The sequence below is a fragment of the Malaclemys terrapin genome, chromosome 1 (genome assembly GCF_027887155.1).
Source record: "Malaclemys terrapin pileata isolate rMalTer1 chromosome 1, rMalTer1.hap1, whole genome shotgun sequence".
Lineage (NCBI taxonomy): Eukaryota > Metazoa > Chordata > Testudines > Emydidae > Malaclemys > Malaclemys terrapin.
In genome coordinates this window covers 24626332-24644414 of record NC_071505.1, presented here as the reverse complement: position 1 = coordinate 24644414, position 18083 = coordinate 24626332, and the positions used below count along the sequence as shown (strand labels likewise).

The 18083-nt window shown below is 44.1% G+C and overlaps 1 protein-coding gene and 1 long non-coding RNA gene across 2 annotated transcripts in view; one reads left to right on the top strand and one right to left on the bottom strand.

Moving 5' to 3' along the window:
- Positions 1–4782, bottom strand: part of LOC128831399 (uncharacterized) — a 48010-nt gene extending 43228 nt beyond the window's left edge. Inside the window, exon 1 of the long non-coding RNA XR_008443792.1 lies at positions 4715–4782. This is a non-coding gene — a long non-coding RNA (uncharacterized LOC128831399). The remainder of the gene's footprint in view (positions 1–4714) is intronic.
- Positions 1–12265, top strand: part of FBXL13 (F-box and leucine rich repeat protein 13) — a 170380-nt gene extending 158115 nt beyond the window's left edge. The window contains exons 19-21 of the mRNA XM_054017732.1: positions 2118–2252; positions 6743–6906; positions 11985–12265. Coding sequence (XP_053873707.1) covers positions 2118–2252; positions 6743–6906; positions 11985–12162 — 477 coding nt within the window. The 3' untranslated portion in view covers positions 12163–12265. The remainder of the gene's footprint in view (positions 1–2117; positions 2253–6742; positions 6907–11984) is intronic.
- The last annotated feature ends 5818 nt before the right edge of the window (positions 12266–18083 follow it).

The window sequence follows — 18083 nt, the reverse complement described above, 5'->3', positions numbered from 1 at the left end:
TGCAAAGACTCAAACATAATACAGTATGTAGATCTATCTTACCTTGCTTTCATGCAAAGTAAGGTTTTATGTGAATTGGGCTGCTGTGAAGCACAAGTCTATTTTAAATTAATTCTTTAACCTGCAGCTTGTCAGACATTCTGGTTCACATTCTTGGCCATCGTAGATGCAAAGTTTAAATGTAAGGTGTAGTATACACTACATTAAATTAGTCAGGTTTCTTTCTTTGGTCTCTTCAGACCCCATTTTCAAAGGAGGGTGCAACACATGTACTTGCAAAAATGTCCAGATACTGCAAGAACCTGTGAGCAAACTAGACTGTATTATTAGTACACCTCTACCCCGATATAAGGCGGTCCTCAGGAGCCAAAAAACCTCAGCGCCTTATAGGTGAGACCGCGTTATATCGGGTTCGGTCCGGTCTGGTGTACTGGCTTCCCCGGCAGTGATTTAAAGGGCCTGGTACTACAGCTGCTGTGGGGAGCCCCGGTCCCTTTAAATCACCGCCGGAGCTCTGGCAGCGGGGCTCGGGTGGGGATTTAAAGGGCCTGGGGCTCCCCGCAGCAGCCAGAGCCTCTGGCCCTTTAAACCACCGCCTGAGCCCGGCTGCCGGAGCCCTGGGGCTCCAGCAGCCGAGCTCGGGAGGTGATTTAAAGGGCCCGGGGCTCCACACGAATTCAGATATAACGCGGTAAAGCAGCGGGGCTTGGGTGGCGCTTTAAAGGGCCCCGGACTCCCCGCTGCTTTACCGCATTATATCCGAATTTTTGTTATATCGGGTCGCGTTCTATCGGGGTAGAGGTGTAATAATAATACTTTGTATTTCTATACCACATCCCATCTGGGAGGCTCCAAAGCACTTTACAAACATTAATTAATAGTCTCACAACCATCATTTACATTTTTGAGTTAACTAGACACAATCAACTCCGGTTTGAATAAGGACTGGGAATGGCTGAGCCATTACAAACATTGATTCTATCTCCCCTTGTAAGTACGCTCACACTTCTTATCAAACTGTCTGTACTGGGCTATCTTGATTATCACTTCAAAAGTTTTTTTTTTTTTCTCTTAATTAATTGGCCTCTCAGAGTTGGTTAGACAACTCCCTCCTGTTTATGCTCTCTGTATGTGTGTATATATATCTCCTCAATATATGTTCCATTCTATATGCATCCGAAGAAGTGGGCTGTAGTCCACGAAAGCTTATGCTCTAATAAATTTGTTAGTCTCTAAGGTGCCACAAGTACTCCTGTTCTTATTTTTGAGTTAAGGAAACTAAGGCGCAGAGAGGCTAACATCCAAATTTTAAAAAATGGCCTCTAAGTTTGGATATTTCCTTTTATGGGAGTCCTTCTTTAAACAACTAGATCTGAATTTCAGAGGTGGTGAAATTGATGTGACTGGGATCTTCAGGTGTTCACTAGGTCAGAAAACCAGACTGTAAGTTTGTTGAACCCTCCAAAAACTAAGGCACCCATAATTAGATGGCCTTTTTGAAAAGCTGGATTTACGTGTCTTGCCCAAGGTCACACAGCAGGTTAGTGGCAGAATAGGGGCAAGAAGCTAGACCTCCTTAGTTTCAGTTTTGAGATCTAACACCTAGGCCATATTCTCTTCCAATTAATCTGCTCAGACATAAGTTGCCTATTTTGCTTGCCAAATGCCTTTTAATATGTACAGCAAGGATATCTGAAGGCACAATAGGGAACAGAGTATTTTTTTGGCCCATTTGGAAATGTAGCCCTTAATGTTTGGATATGTTCATTGCAAAAGACACAAACTCAGTCTTTTATCTATCTTAGTAAGTGCAGTGAAACTTAAATGAAAGAGTCTAGGTGTGATCTGAAGAACACACTTTGTGATCTACCAGTGTCAGAAATGAAAAATAGCCACCTGGTACATTTCTTCCTTTTTTGCTGGGCGTTATGGAATGCAACTGAGTGATCTCATTGATAATATATATTTTATTCCACATGTTCAATATGAGAAAAAGAATAAAAGAATCAGTTACAGTGATTAAAGTAAATCAGAAGATTAGTGTGAATGTATTATAAAACTGTAAGCATCCCAAAAGATACATGAGATTGACTTGGGTGTTTGTAACTGTGTTTCAGAAGTTCTGCCAGGGTGCAAAAGATCTAGAATACTGTGATGTCTCTTACTGCTTTCAACTGACAAATGAAACTGTCAAAGCTTTGGCATTTAACTGCCACCAACTTACATCCCTCAACATAGCTGGTTGCCACAAGGTATGTACAAGAGCTGGGAAGGGTAGTTCCAGAAATGCTATTACATAAAATGAAATAATGTAGCATTCAGACATTTGACTTGCTGATGTCCACATTTTGCAACCATCCTATAGCTTATTCTTCAACATTAAAAAAGTTAATTATGTTATATATAATAATCACCAATAATTAAAACAAATGAACTAACATTGACCTTCTGAATATTGATCTGGTCACAAATTTTCAAATGCTTTAAATGATTTAGGAGCCGTGGTCCCATTGATTTTCCATAAGAATTAAGCTCCCAAGTGCCCAAGTCACATTTGAAAATGGGACATAGGCACCTAAGTCACTTAAACATTTTGAAAATGTTAGGTATAGTTAGTATATTATTATCTGTGTGTGCATATGTTACTCGTGAGGGAATTCTGCACCAAAAAAATTAAAATTATGCGCACAATATTTTAAAATTCCGCAAAATTCTGCAAATTTTATTTGTTAATAAATAAATGTGGCTCCAGCTTGGCAGTGAGGAGCACAGGCCACTGGCTGCATTGAGGTGGGGAGATCACCCTGAAGCCCCCACATCCCCCAGTACAGAGACTCAGCAGTGAGGCTGCACCTGATCCTGACACAGTGCAAACGCTGGGCCTGCCCCAGAAATGCCCCAGGGCCCTGTCCCTCTGCACCAGGTGTGGGTGGGCAGGCTCAGCCCAGAAGGATCCAAGTGTGGAGGGGCTTAGTGTGGGGGGATCCAGGTGTGGGGTGAGAGGTTTCTCGGTGGGGCAATCTGGGTGCGAGTGGTTCAGTGGGAGATCTGGATGCACAGAGGCTCATTGGGGTATTCCTGGTGCAGGTACAATGGGACTCTGCAGGGGATGTAGGTGAAGGTGGTTGGGGCTGCAGGAGGGGCAGCGGGGGGGCTGGATGTGGGAGGCTCGTCAGAGGGGTCCAGGTGTAAGGGAGTAGGGCTTGTCAGGGTGAGAGTTCGATGGGCCTGCTTAATGGGGGAGCCCCAGCTGCGGCCAAGGGGAAATCGTATGCCTGGCTCCTGCTTCCCCCTGCAATTCCGTTATCCCTTTTCTTCTCCATCCCCCTCCCCTCACTCCCCTATTCCCCTTCCCCGTCCTATTCCACCCCCCCTTCCTTCCCCACTGCCTCTTCCTCCCTCATCCCCCCTTCCCTCATTTTCCCCACTCCCCCCTTACCCAGCTCCACTATGCGTTGCACAGAATCGAAAACTGGAAGGCTCCCAGCACACAGAAGGGGAGCACAACTCTAGCACTAGGACCCAGGAGGTGGTGTTCAGTTGCAGAGTCAGCGGAGTGGAGACAGTCTCCTTCAGCTGGGCAGCTGTGTGTAACCCTTTGTACCCCCCCATGTCTCACCTCTGGTTGGAGGGGGACAATCCCCCCTGCATCCATGGTCACCCTTGGCCCTCCCTCCACCACCACTACCACCATCACCACCACCCTCACCTCACACATGGCTTCCCTTTGCCCCTGCTGTTTTCTGCAGGGAAACACAGGAAATCTGCGGGGGAGCCATTTTCTGCAAGCACACAGTCCCGCAGAATCCCCCCAAGAGTAATATGTGTTACAGTTGTGGGCTCTGTTGTATTTGGTGTATTGACAATGGAATTTTGTGTATTATTATACATACGCAGATATCGAAGTTTGCTTCAGTGAAGTTGCTGAATTACTTTTATTCTGTATTTCTAGTTATTTACACATTTTAATTAAAATCATTTCCAGTTACTAATGTATTTAAATAAGACTCATCACTGACGTAACGCCATTCAACCTCACCATTATCTTGTACAGTGATGTGACAATTTTCCATATCTTTTACATAGTACCTCTTTAGCTAGACGCTAGGATCGCAGTGGTCTGTTTTGCCCCAACTGAACATGGGTTCTGTTTGCATTTTACTGTGAACATAAATACCTAGGTCATTTTCATTAGTCCCAGTACTTACTCAGCGCATCTGCTCCCTGTGTGTATTCAATCCTATATGCTTGCTTGCTTGAGTAATAACAATAAGTATTTACTGCAGTCTAGCAATAGCCATCCCGATGTAATTTTAAAAAAAAGTTTGTGTCAGCAAATATTTCCCTCTGCAGAAAGAGTCCTGCTTCTATGGGTGAGGTTTTTAAAAGTGCTCATGTTGGCCTAATTTTGCTCCCACTGAAGTCAATGGTTGATGTTGAATCCTTTTAAAAGCTACCCTCAGCCATTAGCAATTAAATGCAATGGCCAAAATGTCAGCTCCAGAGGTACCTCACGTTTCTTCCCGGCTTTTAAATGTTCAATTAACTTTTCAATAATAATAATAAACAATAATGCTATACATGGCAATCTACAGGCAGAAAGATCTCCCCATACTAAGTGAAGATAGACACTTGCATCCCACCACATTTCTCCTCTCCCCACCCTGTGTCCATATGTCGTCTCCTTAAAAAGCTTATGAAGTAAATCTGGTACCTGTTCACAGTCTAGGATATTTGGTCTCCAGCATCAAGAATCGTTCAGACAAACCCATACGGGATCTTGCAAGCCTTCTGTTGGCTTTAACCCAGTTTGAAACTCTATAAAGTACTATCAAATGGGTGGGGGAGGGCCCTTTGGCAATCTCCAGCATAAGTACAGAGTATCTAGCTGCCAAGTAGGAAATATTTTCCACTCAGAAACTATTTAAAAATGATCAGAAAAAGCCTAAAGCAAGATCTAATCTCCTGTTCTAAGAGGGACAAGTTAGTTTGCCTGATACAGCCTGCAATATCAGCTATATAAAAATAACTGAATAAACAAAAAGGCCATAAAGAGAAAACATAGGAACTGTAATTTAGGAAATTCACTTCCCAGTAAGAGTGTTGTGGGATGTGCTCTGGAAACTAGGACATTCCCAGAAAACTAGCACAGCTGACCACTGTAATTCTTTTCATATTGAAAAAACATAGACTTTAGTGAGAGCACAGTTGAGCTCCCTGTCATCTATATCTCTATACTTACATTTCTAGGACATGTAGAACAATCATCTTCCAAACATTGCTCATTTCACAAAAAACCTCAGCATGCCGTTTGCATATAGCACAGTCCCACCTCCGGTGTAATTTGTGAGTTCATAAAGCCAATTCAAGGAATAATTGTTAAATAGTTTTATTTGAAAGAAAGAAAGAAAGATTGTTGTGGGCAGCAAACCACATGAATGAGAAAAAATAGTGAGGGCTGAAAATGAATGAATAAGCCAATTAAATAATGAATATCTAAAGATACAATTCAATGGAAAGATGACCTCTGACATGAACAGGATTGGTGTATCTGACTAAAATAGATTTCCCTGAATAGGGCCTGATCCTGCATCTATTTAGGTCGGCAGCCAAACTTCTTTTTACTTCAATACTGAAGCAGGCCTATTCTGAGTCAATTGCAGGACTCGATGACAGCCCTGAGGAAAGGTGTTACAGAACTGCATCTCCCCAGGTGGAGCTCCAGGAGGGACTGCGTGAAGGGATAGTGCACTGGCTGTCCAGCTTTGTGGATGGGAAGGGGAGACCTCGTCTCCTCCTTGTCCCTGTTAGACTCCCATGATCACAGGGACTGAGATTGTTCCTGGCCCTTGTACAGGAAGTACAAGGGTGGGGAAGGCTACTCCTCATTACACTCCATTCGAGCCATGGATAATCTGGGCTTGATTGAATACCTATTAGAGGATTTTTTTGCATTCATCAAGTTTCCTTTAGATTTTAGGCCCCAATTAAACAAGGTGCTTAGCCACATGCATAACTTTAGGCATAAGTGTTCCCTTTGAAGTCAATGGGGCTACTCACCTATTTAAAGTTACACACATGCTTAAGTACCTGGCAGAAATGAGGCCTTATATGGTGCCCAAAGCAAACTTCAGTTTGCATTATTGGTGATCAGTTCCAGATCAGACTATGGAACTGTGAAGTGAAGCTGAATAGTTCTGTCTTGGACAAACTGAAAGGCACCCTAGGCTATAAACAAAAGCAGTCACAAGACAACACACATTGATGATGCAGTACTGAAATATGAAATAGGTGTTATTAAAATTAAAATTCTTTCTCCCTGTAGTTAACTCTAAAATGGCTCAGTCTAACCGTTTAAATGGAATAATCTGAGAACAGTTAATGCTACCAGATGAGATATGCTATATGCAAAATTATGAGGTTGGGAGTATTGAGTCATTTCAGACTTCTGATTAGCTGAAACATCCCTACATGCTTTGGAATGTGCTGGAATCATATTTAACTGACACCAAATATACTCCCAACATTTAACTGTTACTTATAGTCTTTTTCGTCTCCTATTTCTGATAGTCAGAATTCATCTGTTCTATACATTTCATGTCCTATGTGGCACTTTTCAATATAATCTTCTAGAAATGATACACTTCAAAATTTTGAGTTGGCTGTTGTGTTTTGTTTTTTCTTTAGAATCTCCAGCAATCTTCTAACTTCTGTATGTGTATTTCTTTTGCTTGATTTACAGATGACGGATTTGTGTGTTCAGTATTTGTCTGGAGTCTGCCATTATCTCCACTTCTTGGATATCTCAGGCTGTGTACATCTTACTGACAAAACACTAAAGTACCTTTGGAAAGGTTGTACGCAACTCCGGATTCTTAAGATGCTGTACTGCAGAAATATTACCAAGTAAGATGTTGCTTCCTGGGCCAAAACTTGAGAGATCAGTGTAAAATTTGAATGAGTACAAATATCATTGTCATTACTAGTTTCATTAAGAGTAGGCCAAAACATGTTTTTTTTAATGAAATTGGAATTGAAATGTAAAGTGATTTATGTCAACCTGGTCTACTCCCCCTCTGGATGGACACCAGTTTGGTGTGAGTGGCCCCAACCACTGGTGGGCAGAGCCATGTCATTGTTCCTAGCTCTGAGGCCTCAGAAGTACAATCCCAGATCCAGACCCCACATCTGCCACCCTTCCTTAGAACATGGGGCTCCACAACCCAGCCACCTTCAACCCTGAAACCAGTGATTCAGACCTCCTGAGCCTCCAGATGTTTATACGTGTTCCTTTAGGGTCCCACCTCACTGTGGGCACTCTGAGCTTCTTGATTAACACTTTCAGGGACAACATGACAGCCTAGCAAGGAATACAGGCTTAGCCAAGGAATTTCTTAACCACAGTCATTTTTATGCTGAAGAACCCACTAGAGAGTTAGTTCTTTGCTGCATCCATCCTTAGTCTGATTTTACCCCACCAGTGACTCTGAGGTCTGGTCAGCGTTTCAGGCAAGACAGACCTTCCTGCTTTCTCTCTTCAGCCTGGTCTTCTGGCTTTTGGTGGTGGATGGCCTCCCTTCTCAGATAAGCCCCCTTTTTATTCTAGTCTTTGACCCTGTTTTGCCATATGCAGACTGGGAAATTCTAGCCCCCATCATGCAAGCCCCATGTGAAGATAACTGTTATCTCCTGAGATTGGCCAGTCATTGAGAGTCACTCAAGTTGATGGCTCTTGTGACATATCTTGATAGTCCTCTCTGAGGTGTCCCACACACCTCTAAGCAAGATAGTGTCTGGAAGAGAATGACCTTGTCCAATTCAGGTTGTTTTATTTATTCAACACAGAACACAAAATGGAAGACAGGATAGAGGCCAGGGTGCAAAAATGGAAGTAATGAAACAAAACCGAGTTCACAGTTTGGTACACACATATCCCACTCTGTCACAATATAGTTCCACTTTTTAAAAAACTTAATGTTGTATTTCAATACCTGTACTGGGAAGCTGACAAAAAGCTACATTCACTTTCTAGGCAATAATCACTGCAAAATCATCATTACAGTACAACCATTCTTCGTCTTCGTATGGCTGATGTAGATGTAGAGCAACTACTATAATTTTACATTTAGATAGTTAAGCCAGATAATTGCATCTGGAGTAGCAGAGTGTATTGCTGTGATGCCTCCTTCGTATTTGTGAATTGGGCACTGAGTTGTTATATGTTCCCTGATCTGTTCTGGGTGACCACAGTCACACACTGGAGAGTTTTTAATTTTCCATTTTTGCAGCAAGTATCCGCATCTGCCATGGTGTGTGCCAATGTGATTTAGGGTTGCACATAAGATTTGCAGAAGATTAAAGCCAGGGATCTTCTGTGTCAGATCTTTCACAAGGCGTTTGTTTGTGACTTCTTGTGAACTCCATTCGGCTTTCCAAGTTTCATCAGGGTTGAAGTTACAATATAACCATGATTCTACATTTATTAATCGTGATTTAGATTTTCAGCAAGAAGAATGCTAGTGTTATTGTTGAATTTCATGGACTATTTTTAGGGTTCCATGCACTTCATTCACCACTTCCATAATTTCAACGAAGGAATAATAAGCAGAGATTTGTCATATATAATATACAACTCACCAATAGCCCCAAATTCTCTTTTTCCGTACTAACCAACTGTTATCATTAAGGATCTTATTCAACCCCAATGTTTACAAAAACTAGGGCAAAGCCTGGCTGTTTTTCAAAGTGTGCGATGTCTGTGTTCTACATTTCCTAGATGTGTTCACATTTCAGAGACCATTACTAGCGTTTGAGATGATGGAGTCTGTGTAAAGTGAAATTAGTCTACAGAACAAAACATGCTATTCCTGCACACTCTACAAATATTAAATAAATAATAGAAGAAATATGGTTTTAATTTAAAGATGCCCCAGGACATCTATAAGCCATGTGCACTTCATGCTGCTAGAAGAATTCCTCAGTTATTTATTAAACACTGCCCGGGCCTACCAGACTTCACTGAGCAGACAGACCCAGCCATATATATACATTCAGGCACATCTCGTGACACTATGTTACATCCTTTTTACAATTTTATTTTTATTGTTAGATTAAAAAAAATGCAAAATCATGAAATCTTGTCAGCTGCAAACTCGTAGAGCTCTCTAGGAAGCAGTTACAAGCAAATCGAGGGTCCATCCTTTCCAATCTCAGATACTGTTAGAGATGACATTTGCCAGTCTAATAACATGCTACAGGTTTCTGCAAATATTAAAATAAAAAAACATAATTTGGAATAAATATGGCCTGCTGCATAGGTCCATATCTAGAGATTAACGACCAGTTAACTAATCACATCTGAGTACCCCAGAGAATCCTCGTGTAGGCGTGACACTGGTACAGCCGGCTTCAACTACTGGCTGTGAAAGAGGCAGAATAGTCCTCAGTGTATGGCAGCATAAGGATATCAGCTGTGATTCACTTAGGACTAATGCTGTTTGGTAAAAAGGAAACATTCATCAGTATTTTCCATGTGTTTAGTACATATGGGTGACAGGACGGGGAGGCCTGGGCCTCCCACACATTCCTGAGGCTCAAAAATCAAGGCAGCACAAAGTGATCCGATAAACTGGATTAAGGATTAAGCAGAAGTTTGCACTTTCAGAAGCAATTAAAAATGTCTAACAACATAAAAATCTGTTTCTAGCCACTGTACGCTGCTGTTTTTCAAATGTGACGCACACAGAAACTTATTTCTGGACTCAGGCTCTTTGAGCACCAAGTTTGAGCCCACAGGGAGTGTGTTTCCAGGAGCTGTAAAGTCTTAAAATAATACAGCTTTGCAGCTGACAAGGCTCAGAAAAGCTGAGAGCTTATATAACCCAAGTGCTCTTACATAATAGAGGAGTTTGCAGTGTGCTGGGTTAGGTTCCTTCTTACCTTTCCCTTTTGCTCCCTGCACTCTCCTTGCTGCACACACCCATTTCTTAAGGCCAAAAGTTTCATTCTGACTCAGGAACACCAGTTGTTGGCATTAATGCTGATTATTATTTGTTTTATGGCAGCATCCTCTTACCCCTCCCCAAAGTGTTGGCGCCAAGGCTCTAGATCTATAAATGCAATGTAATATAATGCAATGTTCCTTAACCCATGTATTTCGTTACATGCTGACCAATAAATAATGGCCACTTCTGGCAAGCTGATCCATTTTGGCTCCAGTCACGGAGCAGCATAAGCCTCCAAAAAAGTAGTAATAGCTACAATAGTGCAGTAAGATCCACCCTTTAGATATCATCCATTGAAAGCAATTTTCCATAAGCAAAGAGAAAGCGGACCTGGACAAGTGGCATTTGTACTAGATAGCTATATTCTCTCACCCACCATATACATCTGCACGTGGGTTCATCTCTATCCTAGGTTTGCTTGCATAAAAACACTTGTATACTATTGTGTTCATCTTGTTAACAGGAATGTGTTAACAACTAAATGATGTAATGTTGGATCTTTAAAATGTGCTTTTGTGGTCAGAAAGGAATTCTTCCTGCTTAGCAAACCTTGTCTCTTATTGCATCAGCCACCCGCTCCCTTTTCTGCTGCTAATAATGCCACTCACAATGCTGCATTTGCCCCTGTTTCTCCCACAGCCATCTTCCCACTTCCTTCCATGTTGCCCCTATGTATGGGATTCCTTCCCTGAGCAGGTGAAGAAACCCACTGGCCCTCTCCACATTCAAATCCTGCCTAAAGCCAATACCTAACACAAAAACATGCACCTACATCACCATCTTATTTATTATACTTGTATGAGTGAATGGCACTTTTATATTGGAGGGAAGAAATGTAAATGCTGGGTGAACGCATAAGGATCCTGGACGTAAAGCTGGAGGTGGTTGTGAGGAATGGAGTAGGTGAGAGGGATGGATGTTGGTTAGAGGAGAAGTTACTGTAGTCAACTGAAAACCAAACAAAATAATGTAATCCCCCGACCACCACCCTGATCTCTTTGCCTGTAGGGCGGAAACGTTTCCCTGTTTGTCCCTTTAGATTCGATGCTCTTTTGGGCATAGATGGTGCCTCCTTCTGTGTTTATAAAGTGCCTGGCACACTTTGGGCACTAGCACAATCTAAACATCTTAATATAGGGAGAGCCCTCAGAGACCCCAATCATACTGGGGGCCCCATTGTGCAAGGCGCTCTACAAGGAGACAGTCCCTGCTTGGGACCTCTGCCTTGCAGCAGGGTGGTGGGATAGCGGCTTCTGCCCAGCGGGCAGGGTATGTGTGTCTTGGGGCTTCTGCCCAGCGGGGTGCACCTGCCAGGGCTCAGGGCTTCAGCGGGAGCAGGGCTGAAGCCCTGAGCCCCAGTAGGCACCTCCTTCAGGGCTGAAGCTCTGAGCCACGGCAGGTGCGCCCTGGCTCTCAAACTTCTGAAGATTGTCATGTGCAGCTTGGAGGGTCAGTAAGTTTGGCCAGCCCTTCTATACAGACTAACTGTATATACCCTGTACTGAAAAATGTACTGGGGCATGTCTCCTTCCTCCCCTTCCCTAACCCCAAACCAAAGGCTGTGTCCTTGGAACTTCCGCAGTGGCCAAGGAAGGCTAGGACACACCTGTGTCTGGAACCATGCATGCTAGCTCAGCTAGAGCTGTCACTTGACAGCACTCCACAACGTCTGCTCCCCACTAGCAGCTGAGCATGTGACCTCACACTAACACCCTCAACTCATCTGGAGCTGCCCAAATAACAGCATGACCCATAGAGCCACCCACAGTACTGCATGGTTCATAGAGCGTGAAATAGTTATTTTGACCGGGATAGAATTTGAAGCTAAGACCATTATTGTATCAACTGCTGCTTCTCAAACGGCATAGTGGGGTAGGAAATATGGTCACTCTGAGATTCTGGCCGAGGGTTCATATTTTTTACAAATGTTCTTGCTGGAAATTGCTTGTGCATCAATATTAATTTTCATTTTCGTTTCAGACAAGCTGTTTTGAAATATTCAGCCAAGCTAGAGAAGCAGGAATATAATGATGCCGACCCTCCTGCGTGGCTTGGCTATGATAGCGGTGGAGGTGTACTCCCCCTCAACAAGAAACCCAAAACAGGACCTGAAAAAGCTAAAGCCTTGTACCAGAATGAAACCAAAGAAGCTGCATAACAACTTCGGTGCTTCACGTTTTCTTCAGCAGAGAGTGTAAAAATGAAACAGCAAATTCCTGTTTCTAAAATAGTCATTTAATAAAGCGGATTTTCTAGTTGAATTGTGGAGAGTTTATTCCAAATCTTCTTAGCAGCAATACTGCTGCCCACATTCACAATTACTGTGCAAAGAAATGAAATTGCTAGCTTAATTTTTTAGTGAGCTTTCAGATGCTGACTCAATCTAGTGAAATTTCAGATGTGTTCATCATCTTCCAGGTGTGAGCAGCAGCTATGCAGCTGGCAAAGCAGTGTTTATACTTTCACAATATCTAACTAATAAAGAAGCTGTGTGTGTGGTGTTCTTATTTATCGAGAGGGTCTGACTAGGGCTTGCCCCCATGAAGGGACAAGAACCCTGAGTTCTCACAAAAATCTGGAAATTCAGCACCCCACAGAATTAGTTCATATCAAGGACAAATATTGGTATGACCCTCCCCCCCCTCCAACTGCATATGCAAATAGCGTATTTGTGCCTTCAAATGGTCACTTGCACATGCATTGCAGTAATTGCACATTCAGGCTTCTCATTCTAAAAATGTGTTTCTTCACGTTACTTAAGGCCAGATTGTTAAAGCTACAGCTTGGGGCTTTTGAAAATCCTACTAGGCACCTTGGTGCCTAACTGCCACTGAGAGGCGTAGCGCTTAGTCGACACAGTCAGGTTGACGCAGTGTCAGTGTAAACACTGCCTTACTTACGCCAACTTTAGTGGCCTCCAGGAGGTGTCCCACAATGCCCCACCGTGACCACTCTGGTCACCATTTTGAACTCCACTGCCCGGCAGCAAGATACACAGGTATACGCCCCTCCCCTCTAAATCCCCGCAAATTTTTGAAATTCCATTTCCTGTTTGCTCGGCCTGGAGAGCTCACCTAGCAACTGCCCTGCTGACCATGCCTGCTTCACACTGCAGACGCGCTCCTGCCTGGAGTACACAGGAGGTGGTGGATCCCCTGGGTCTGTGGGGAGAAGAGGCTGGGCAGACACAGCTCCAATCCAGCCATAGAAACGTCAGTATCTACGAGCAGATCACTTGTGGCCTGGGGGAGAAGGGCTACAAGAGGGACGTGCAGCAGTGACGTGTGAAAGCCCAGGAGCTGCAGCAGGTGTACCAGAAGGCAAGGGAGGCTAACAGTCACACTGGTGCAAAACTGCAGCCATGTTGCTTTTACAAAGAGCTACATGCTATCCGGGGATGCTTAGGAGGAGTCAGAGTCAGAGGCTCTGAGAGTGAACAGTGGGGAGGTGGTTTTGGACAAAGAAGAGGAGGAGGAGTATGGGGGACAGGAGAATAGGGGATGCAGTGGTGCAGTGAACCAGGACCTGTTTTTGACTCCAGAGCAGCCAAGGCAGTCCCGACAGTCCAGCACAGGTGCGCCTGATGCAGGGGAAGGAACCTCTGGGAAGTATGGAGTTTGCTTTGATATTCAAGGGACATCTGTATATTTACTCTTTTTTAATCACGGTAGAAGAGGTAGTGAAATAACCAATAGAGATAGAGTTGCTATCTGCTTCTCATTCCCCTCTACAGTTAGGCAGAAGGAGACATGTGGTGCAGCTTGTTTATGTACACCAGGATATCCTGTGAATCCTCCATACAGATCTTGAGAAAATGTTCCAGGAGGTCCTCTGCAATTGTCTGCCGAAAGTCTCTGGGGAGGGCTGCCTTGTCTTTTCCGCTGCAGTAGAACACTTTCCCACGCCGCTCAACAATTACTTCAGCAAGCACCATTGCAGCACACAGGCTAGCAACATTTGGACCCAGTCTGCAGCTGGATGTATGCAGGAGCTGTTCCCTTTCAGCCTCCATTACCCTCAGAAGTGAGATATCAGCTACAATCACCACGCCTGTAAAAATGATGCCAGTATTCAGTTCAAATGCCCTATCCGCATCTACTCATGCCCACGAGCTACCCCCCATTATTTTCCCAAGTCGCCCCCTCCCCCTGGGCCATACTCGCCATGGCGGGGACTGCCACCGTGCTCTCTGAATCCCAAGGAGAAGTGAGAATGTAGTGCTTGCACCTTGTGTGGATCCAGGGGAGTGAGTTCAGTATACAAACTTTCCATTTATCTTGTGAATACGCTCACAATAGTACCTCTGTACAGCGTATCTTTTGCAGCTGGAAGTGTGGCCTTCAGGATCTCTTTATCCACACCAGCGGAGCGGCTCAGCCAGATAAGGAGGATGAGGAAGAGGACGCAGGATGACATGTTCCAAGAGATCCTGCAAGCCTCTGGTGCTTCGCATATCAAGCACAGGGCGTGGTGGATCACATCCATGGACAGAATGGACAGAGATAGAGCGGAGAGGAGAAAAGCACAGGAAAATGAGAGAGATGTGTAGTGTGAGATGCCAGTTCTTCTCAAGTGGCAAACAGACATGCTGGAGACTCTTGTTCACCTTCAGGTTCAAAAGAACCATGCTCGCTTCCCTCTATAGCCTATAGAGAACTGCATTCCGGGACCTCTCTACACCCACGCCCCACATTGCACATGGCTTCCAGGGCCGTTGCACTACCACTCCATCCCTGGGGAGACAATCATAGAGAATCATAGCTGCACATACACTGACCTGTGAGAGACATGGTTGGTGTATGTGTTTGTGAAATGAAAATGACTGTTCTTTCCCCTTCAAAGGTTCTTGTCCCTGCAGTCATAAAGTTTCATTAAGTTATAAATACATCTGTTTGCCTGGATTTGGAATAAAAGTCTATTTATGGAAACTTAATTAATCTTTATTAGTTCACAACATATGCAGGCTGGGGCTGACATCATTCAGAGATAACAGCAAGAGGTGCATTTGCAATGTTATATTACTACACACAAAGCACTCATTACAAGGTTCGTACCAGTGTATGGTTTCATGAGCCACGGGAGTAAGGGGTAGGCTGGGTCACCCCGGATCATTACTGGCATTTCAACATCCCCAATGGTAATCCGCTGGTCTGGAAAGAAAGTCCCTGCTTGCAGCTTTCTGAACAGTCCTGTGTTCTTATAGATGCTTGTGTCTTGCACCTTCCCTGACCATCCCACATTGAGGTGGCTAAAACATCTCTGGTGATCCACAAGCACTTGCAATATACCATAGAAAAGTGGCCCTTTCTGTTGAGGTAAGGTGATCTGGTACCAAAATAGGGATATGTGTGCCATCTATTGCCCCCAAGCAATTTGGGAACCCCTTTGCTGCAAAACTATCCAGTATGTCCTGCAGAGTGCCCAGAGTCAGTGTCCTGCATAGCAGGAGGCAATTAATGGCCCTGCACACTTGCCTCACAGCAATCCCCACGGTGGACCCAACTCCAAATTGATTCCCCACTGACAAGTAGTAGTCCAGTGTTGCGAGCTTCCACACGATCGCCAGTTGCTTCTCCACTGTCAGTGCAGCTCTCATTTTGGTGTCACTGCTCTGGAGCAAGCTCGGCACATACATCAAGGAATGTGGCTTTGCACAGCCGAAAGTTCTGCAGCCACTGCTCGTCAGCCCGTACCTACATAACGATCAGTGCTTGTTTCTTGGGCCCGAATCAGCGCTCCACCACCAGCAGCTGCTCCATGAATGCCAATAACAGCCTTGAATTGTTTATTTTTATGTCCCACAGCAAGTTAGCCTCCAAGGAATAGTCATGTTCTCCTAGGCTCCTCTGCAAATACTGCAGGATCAGGCGTGCCATGCTCACAACGCTCATCACAATAGTGCAGAGCTGTGCAGGATCCATGCTTCTCTCACAAATGGCGGCTGCATAGGTTTGTGGGACTTTTGAAAAGAGGCATGAAACATTATGAGATGCAGATATAATTAAGGGATGGAGAAAACTGCATCTTGGGACATTGAACCCATGTTCCCAGTCACCTCTGCATGACTCGTTTGCCCCCCGGAGGCATTGGAAACCCTTGCCAAAACACCCTGCGCTAGATGGTGGCGAGTTGCACAGTGGGATAGCTACTCACGATGCACTGTTCTCTGAATCAATGCAAGTGCTGCTACTGAGGATGCATACCGCGGACACAAGGAGCATAGTGTGCACATGCAAAAGCAATGTAATTACTGTAGCAGCTGTACATTGACATAACTTAGGTCAACTTAATTTTGTAGTATAGACTAGAGACAAGCTTTCCAGCTTACATAGAGCTCTTCTTCAGGTCTGGGAAACACACCCAGAGCCAGAGTGTCGTAGTTCAATACAAGATGGAACAGACTGTTTAGCATAAGTAGTTAACACATATTTCAAGAGACCATTCAAGGTGAAGTGGCCAATTAACACCACTCCAGTCATATGGAAGAAAGGATTGGGGGAAAGCAGCTGTGGGGTGGGGAGTTAGTGAGTTACAGCTTTTGCAATAAGCCATAAATCCAGTGTCTCTGTTCAGTCTGTGATTTTTAGTGTCTGTCAAAGTTATGAATTTAAGCTTCCAGGCTCATCTTTTGAAAGTGTTGTGCAACTTTCCTTTGAGGCTGAGGACTGATAGGGTAGGTACGGAGTGATCGTTTTGTGAACAGTGTTCACCTGCAGGGGATATGGTGTGTTTGTCCTTTATAATTTTCCTGTGTGAGTTTATTCTAGAGCGTAGTGATTGTCTGGTTTCACCCAGATAGTTGCTATTGGGGCATTTAATGCACTGGATGAGGTACACTACACATGATAGGCATGTGTAGGACCCATCAGTCTTGAAAGGTGTGTTGTGGGGAGTGCTGATCATTGTAGCAGTGGAGATATGTCTGCAGGTTTTGCATCTGTTGTTCTGGCAGGGTCTGTTGCTGATCTGAGTTGCTGTGTCTTGGCCCTGGTCTACACTACAGGGCTAGGTCAATGCAAGGCAGCTTACATCGACCCAACTCTGTAAGCATCGACACAAAAATGTCATTCCTGCCAACATAACGGACCTGCTACACCAACTTAATAACTCCACCTCCACAAGAGGCATAGTGCTTAGCTCGATGTAGTGGAGTGTCAGTCAGAAGCCATCCCACAATGCCCCACACCGACAGTTAAATCGGTGCAAGCGCTCCTGGTGAGGAAGCACACTGCTGCCACAAGGAGCATAGTGTAGACATGCAAAAGTGATTTAATTACTGCGGTGGTTGAACATCCACGTAACTTAGATCGACATAATATTGCAGGGTAGACAACCCTCGGTCTATAGGGAGCTTGCTTCTGATTATGAGTTTGGAGAGATTGAGTTTGGAGAGATTAGGGGGTTGTTTGAAGGCCAGAAGAGGGGGTCCAGAAAAGATGTCTTTCAGGAAGCCAAGGAATAGACAGGGATTGTGTGGGTTTACAGTGACAGACATGGCAACTTCTTGCAATATTTTTGGAAAAAACCCTTACTGAACTAAGTTTAAGTAGCTTTGGAGCCCATTGTATTAAATGCAAAAGTTATGAATGCCAAAGGACTGTATTGAACAGTGGATCAGATAAGAATGGACTTTTGGACAAAAAGTGTTATGTATTTCCTGAGGAATCTCTAGAGGGAGGTGAATGTAAATTTCCCACCTCTAGTTATGCAAAAACCCAGCCTTTTAAAGCTAGACTCTGACGTGCTGATTACCTGATCCTGGAATCTGAAGATCAAAGACCAAGCTGTATGAAGGAAAAGCTAACCTATTCATAGGGAGGGCTTGTTCTGAGCTAAAGCTGTAATGAACTTGTTACCACAAAAAAACCCTCTGTTGGGAGAGTCTCAAGGACTGACTCCTACCAGAGCCCCAGCTGGAGGGTGTGTGTCTCTGATCTCTGGTAAGCTTATTAGCATGCGTGTGGATTCTTTTATTGTTTTTAACATGTTTTCTCTGTAATGCTTTCACCCTAAGAATAAATGTGCTTGTTTAGAAATGGCTGTGTGGTGATGTACAGCTGTGTGCAATCTTGCTGTTTA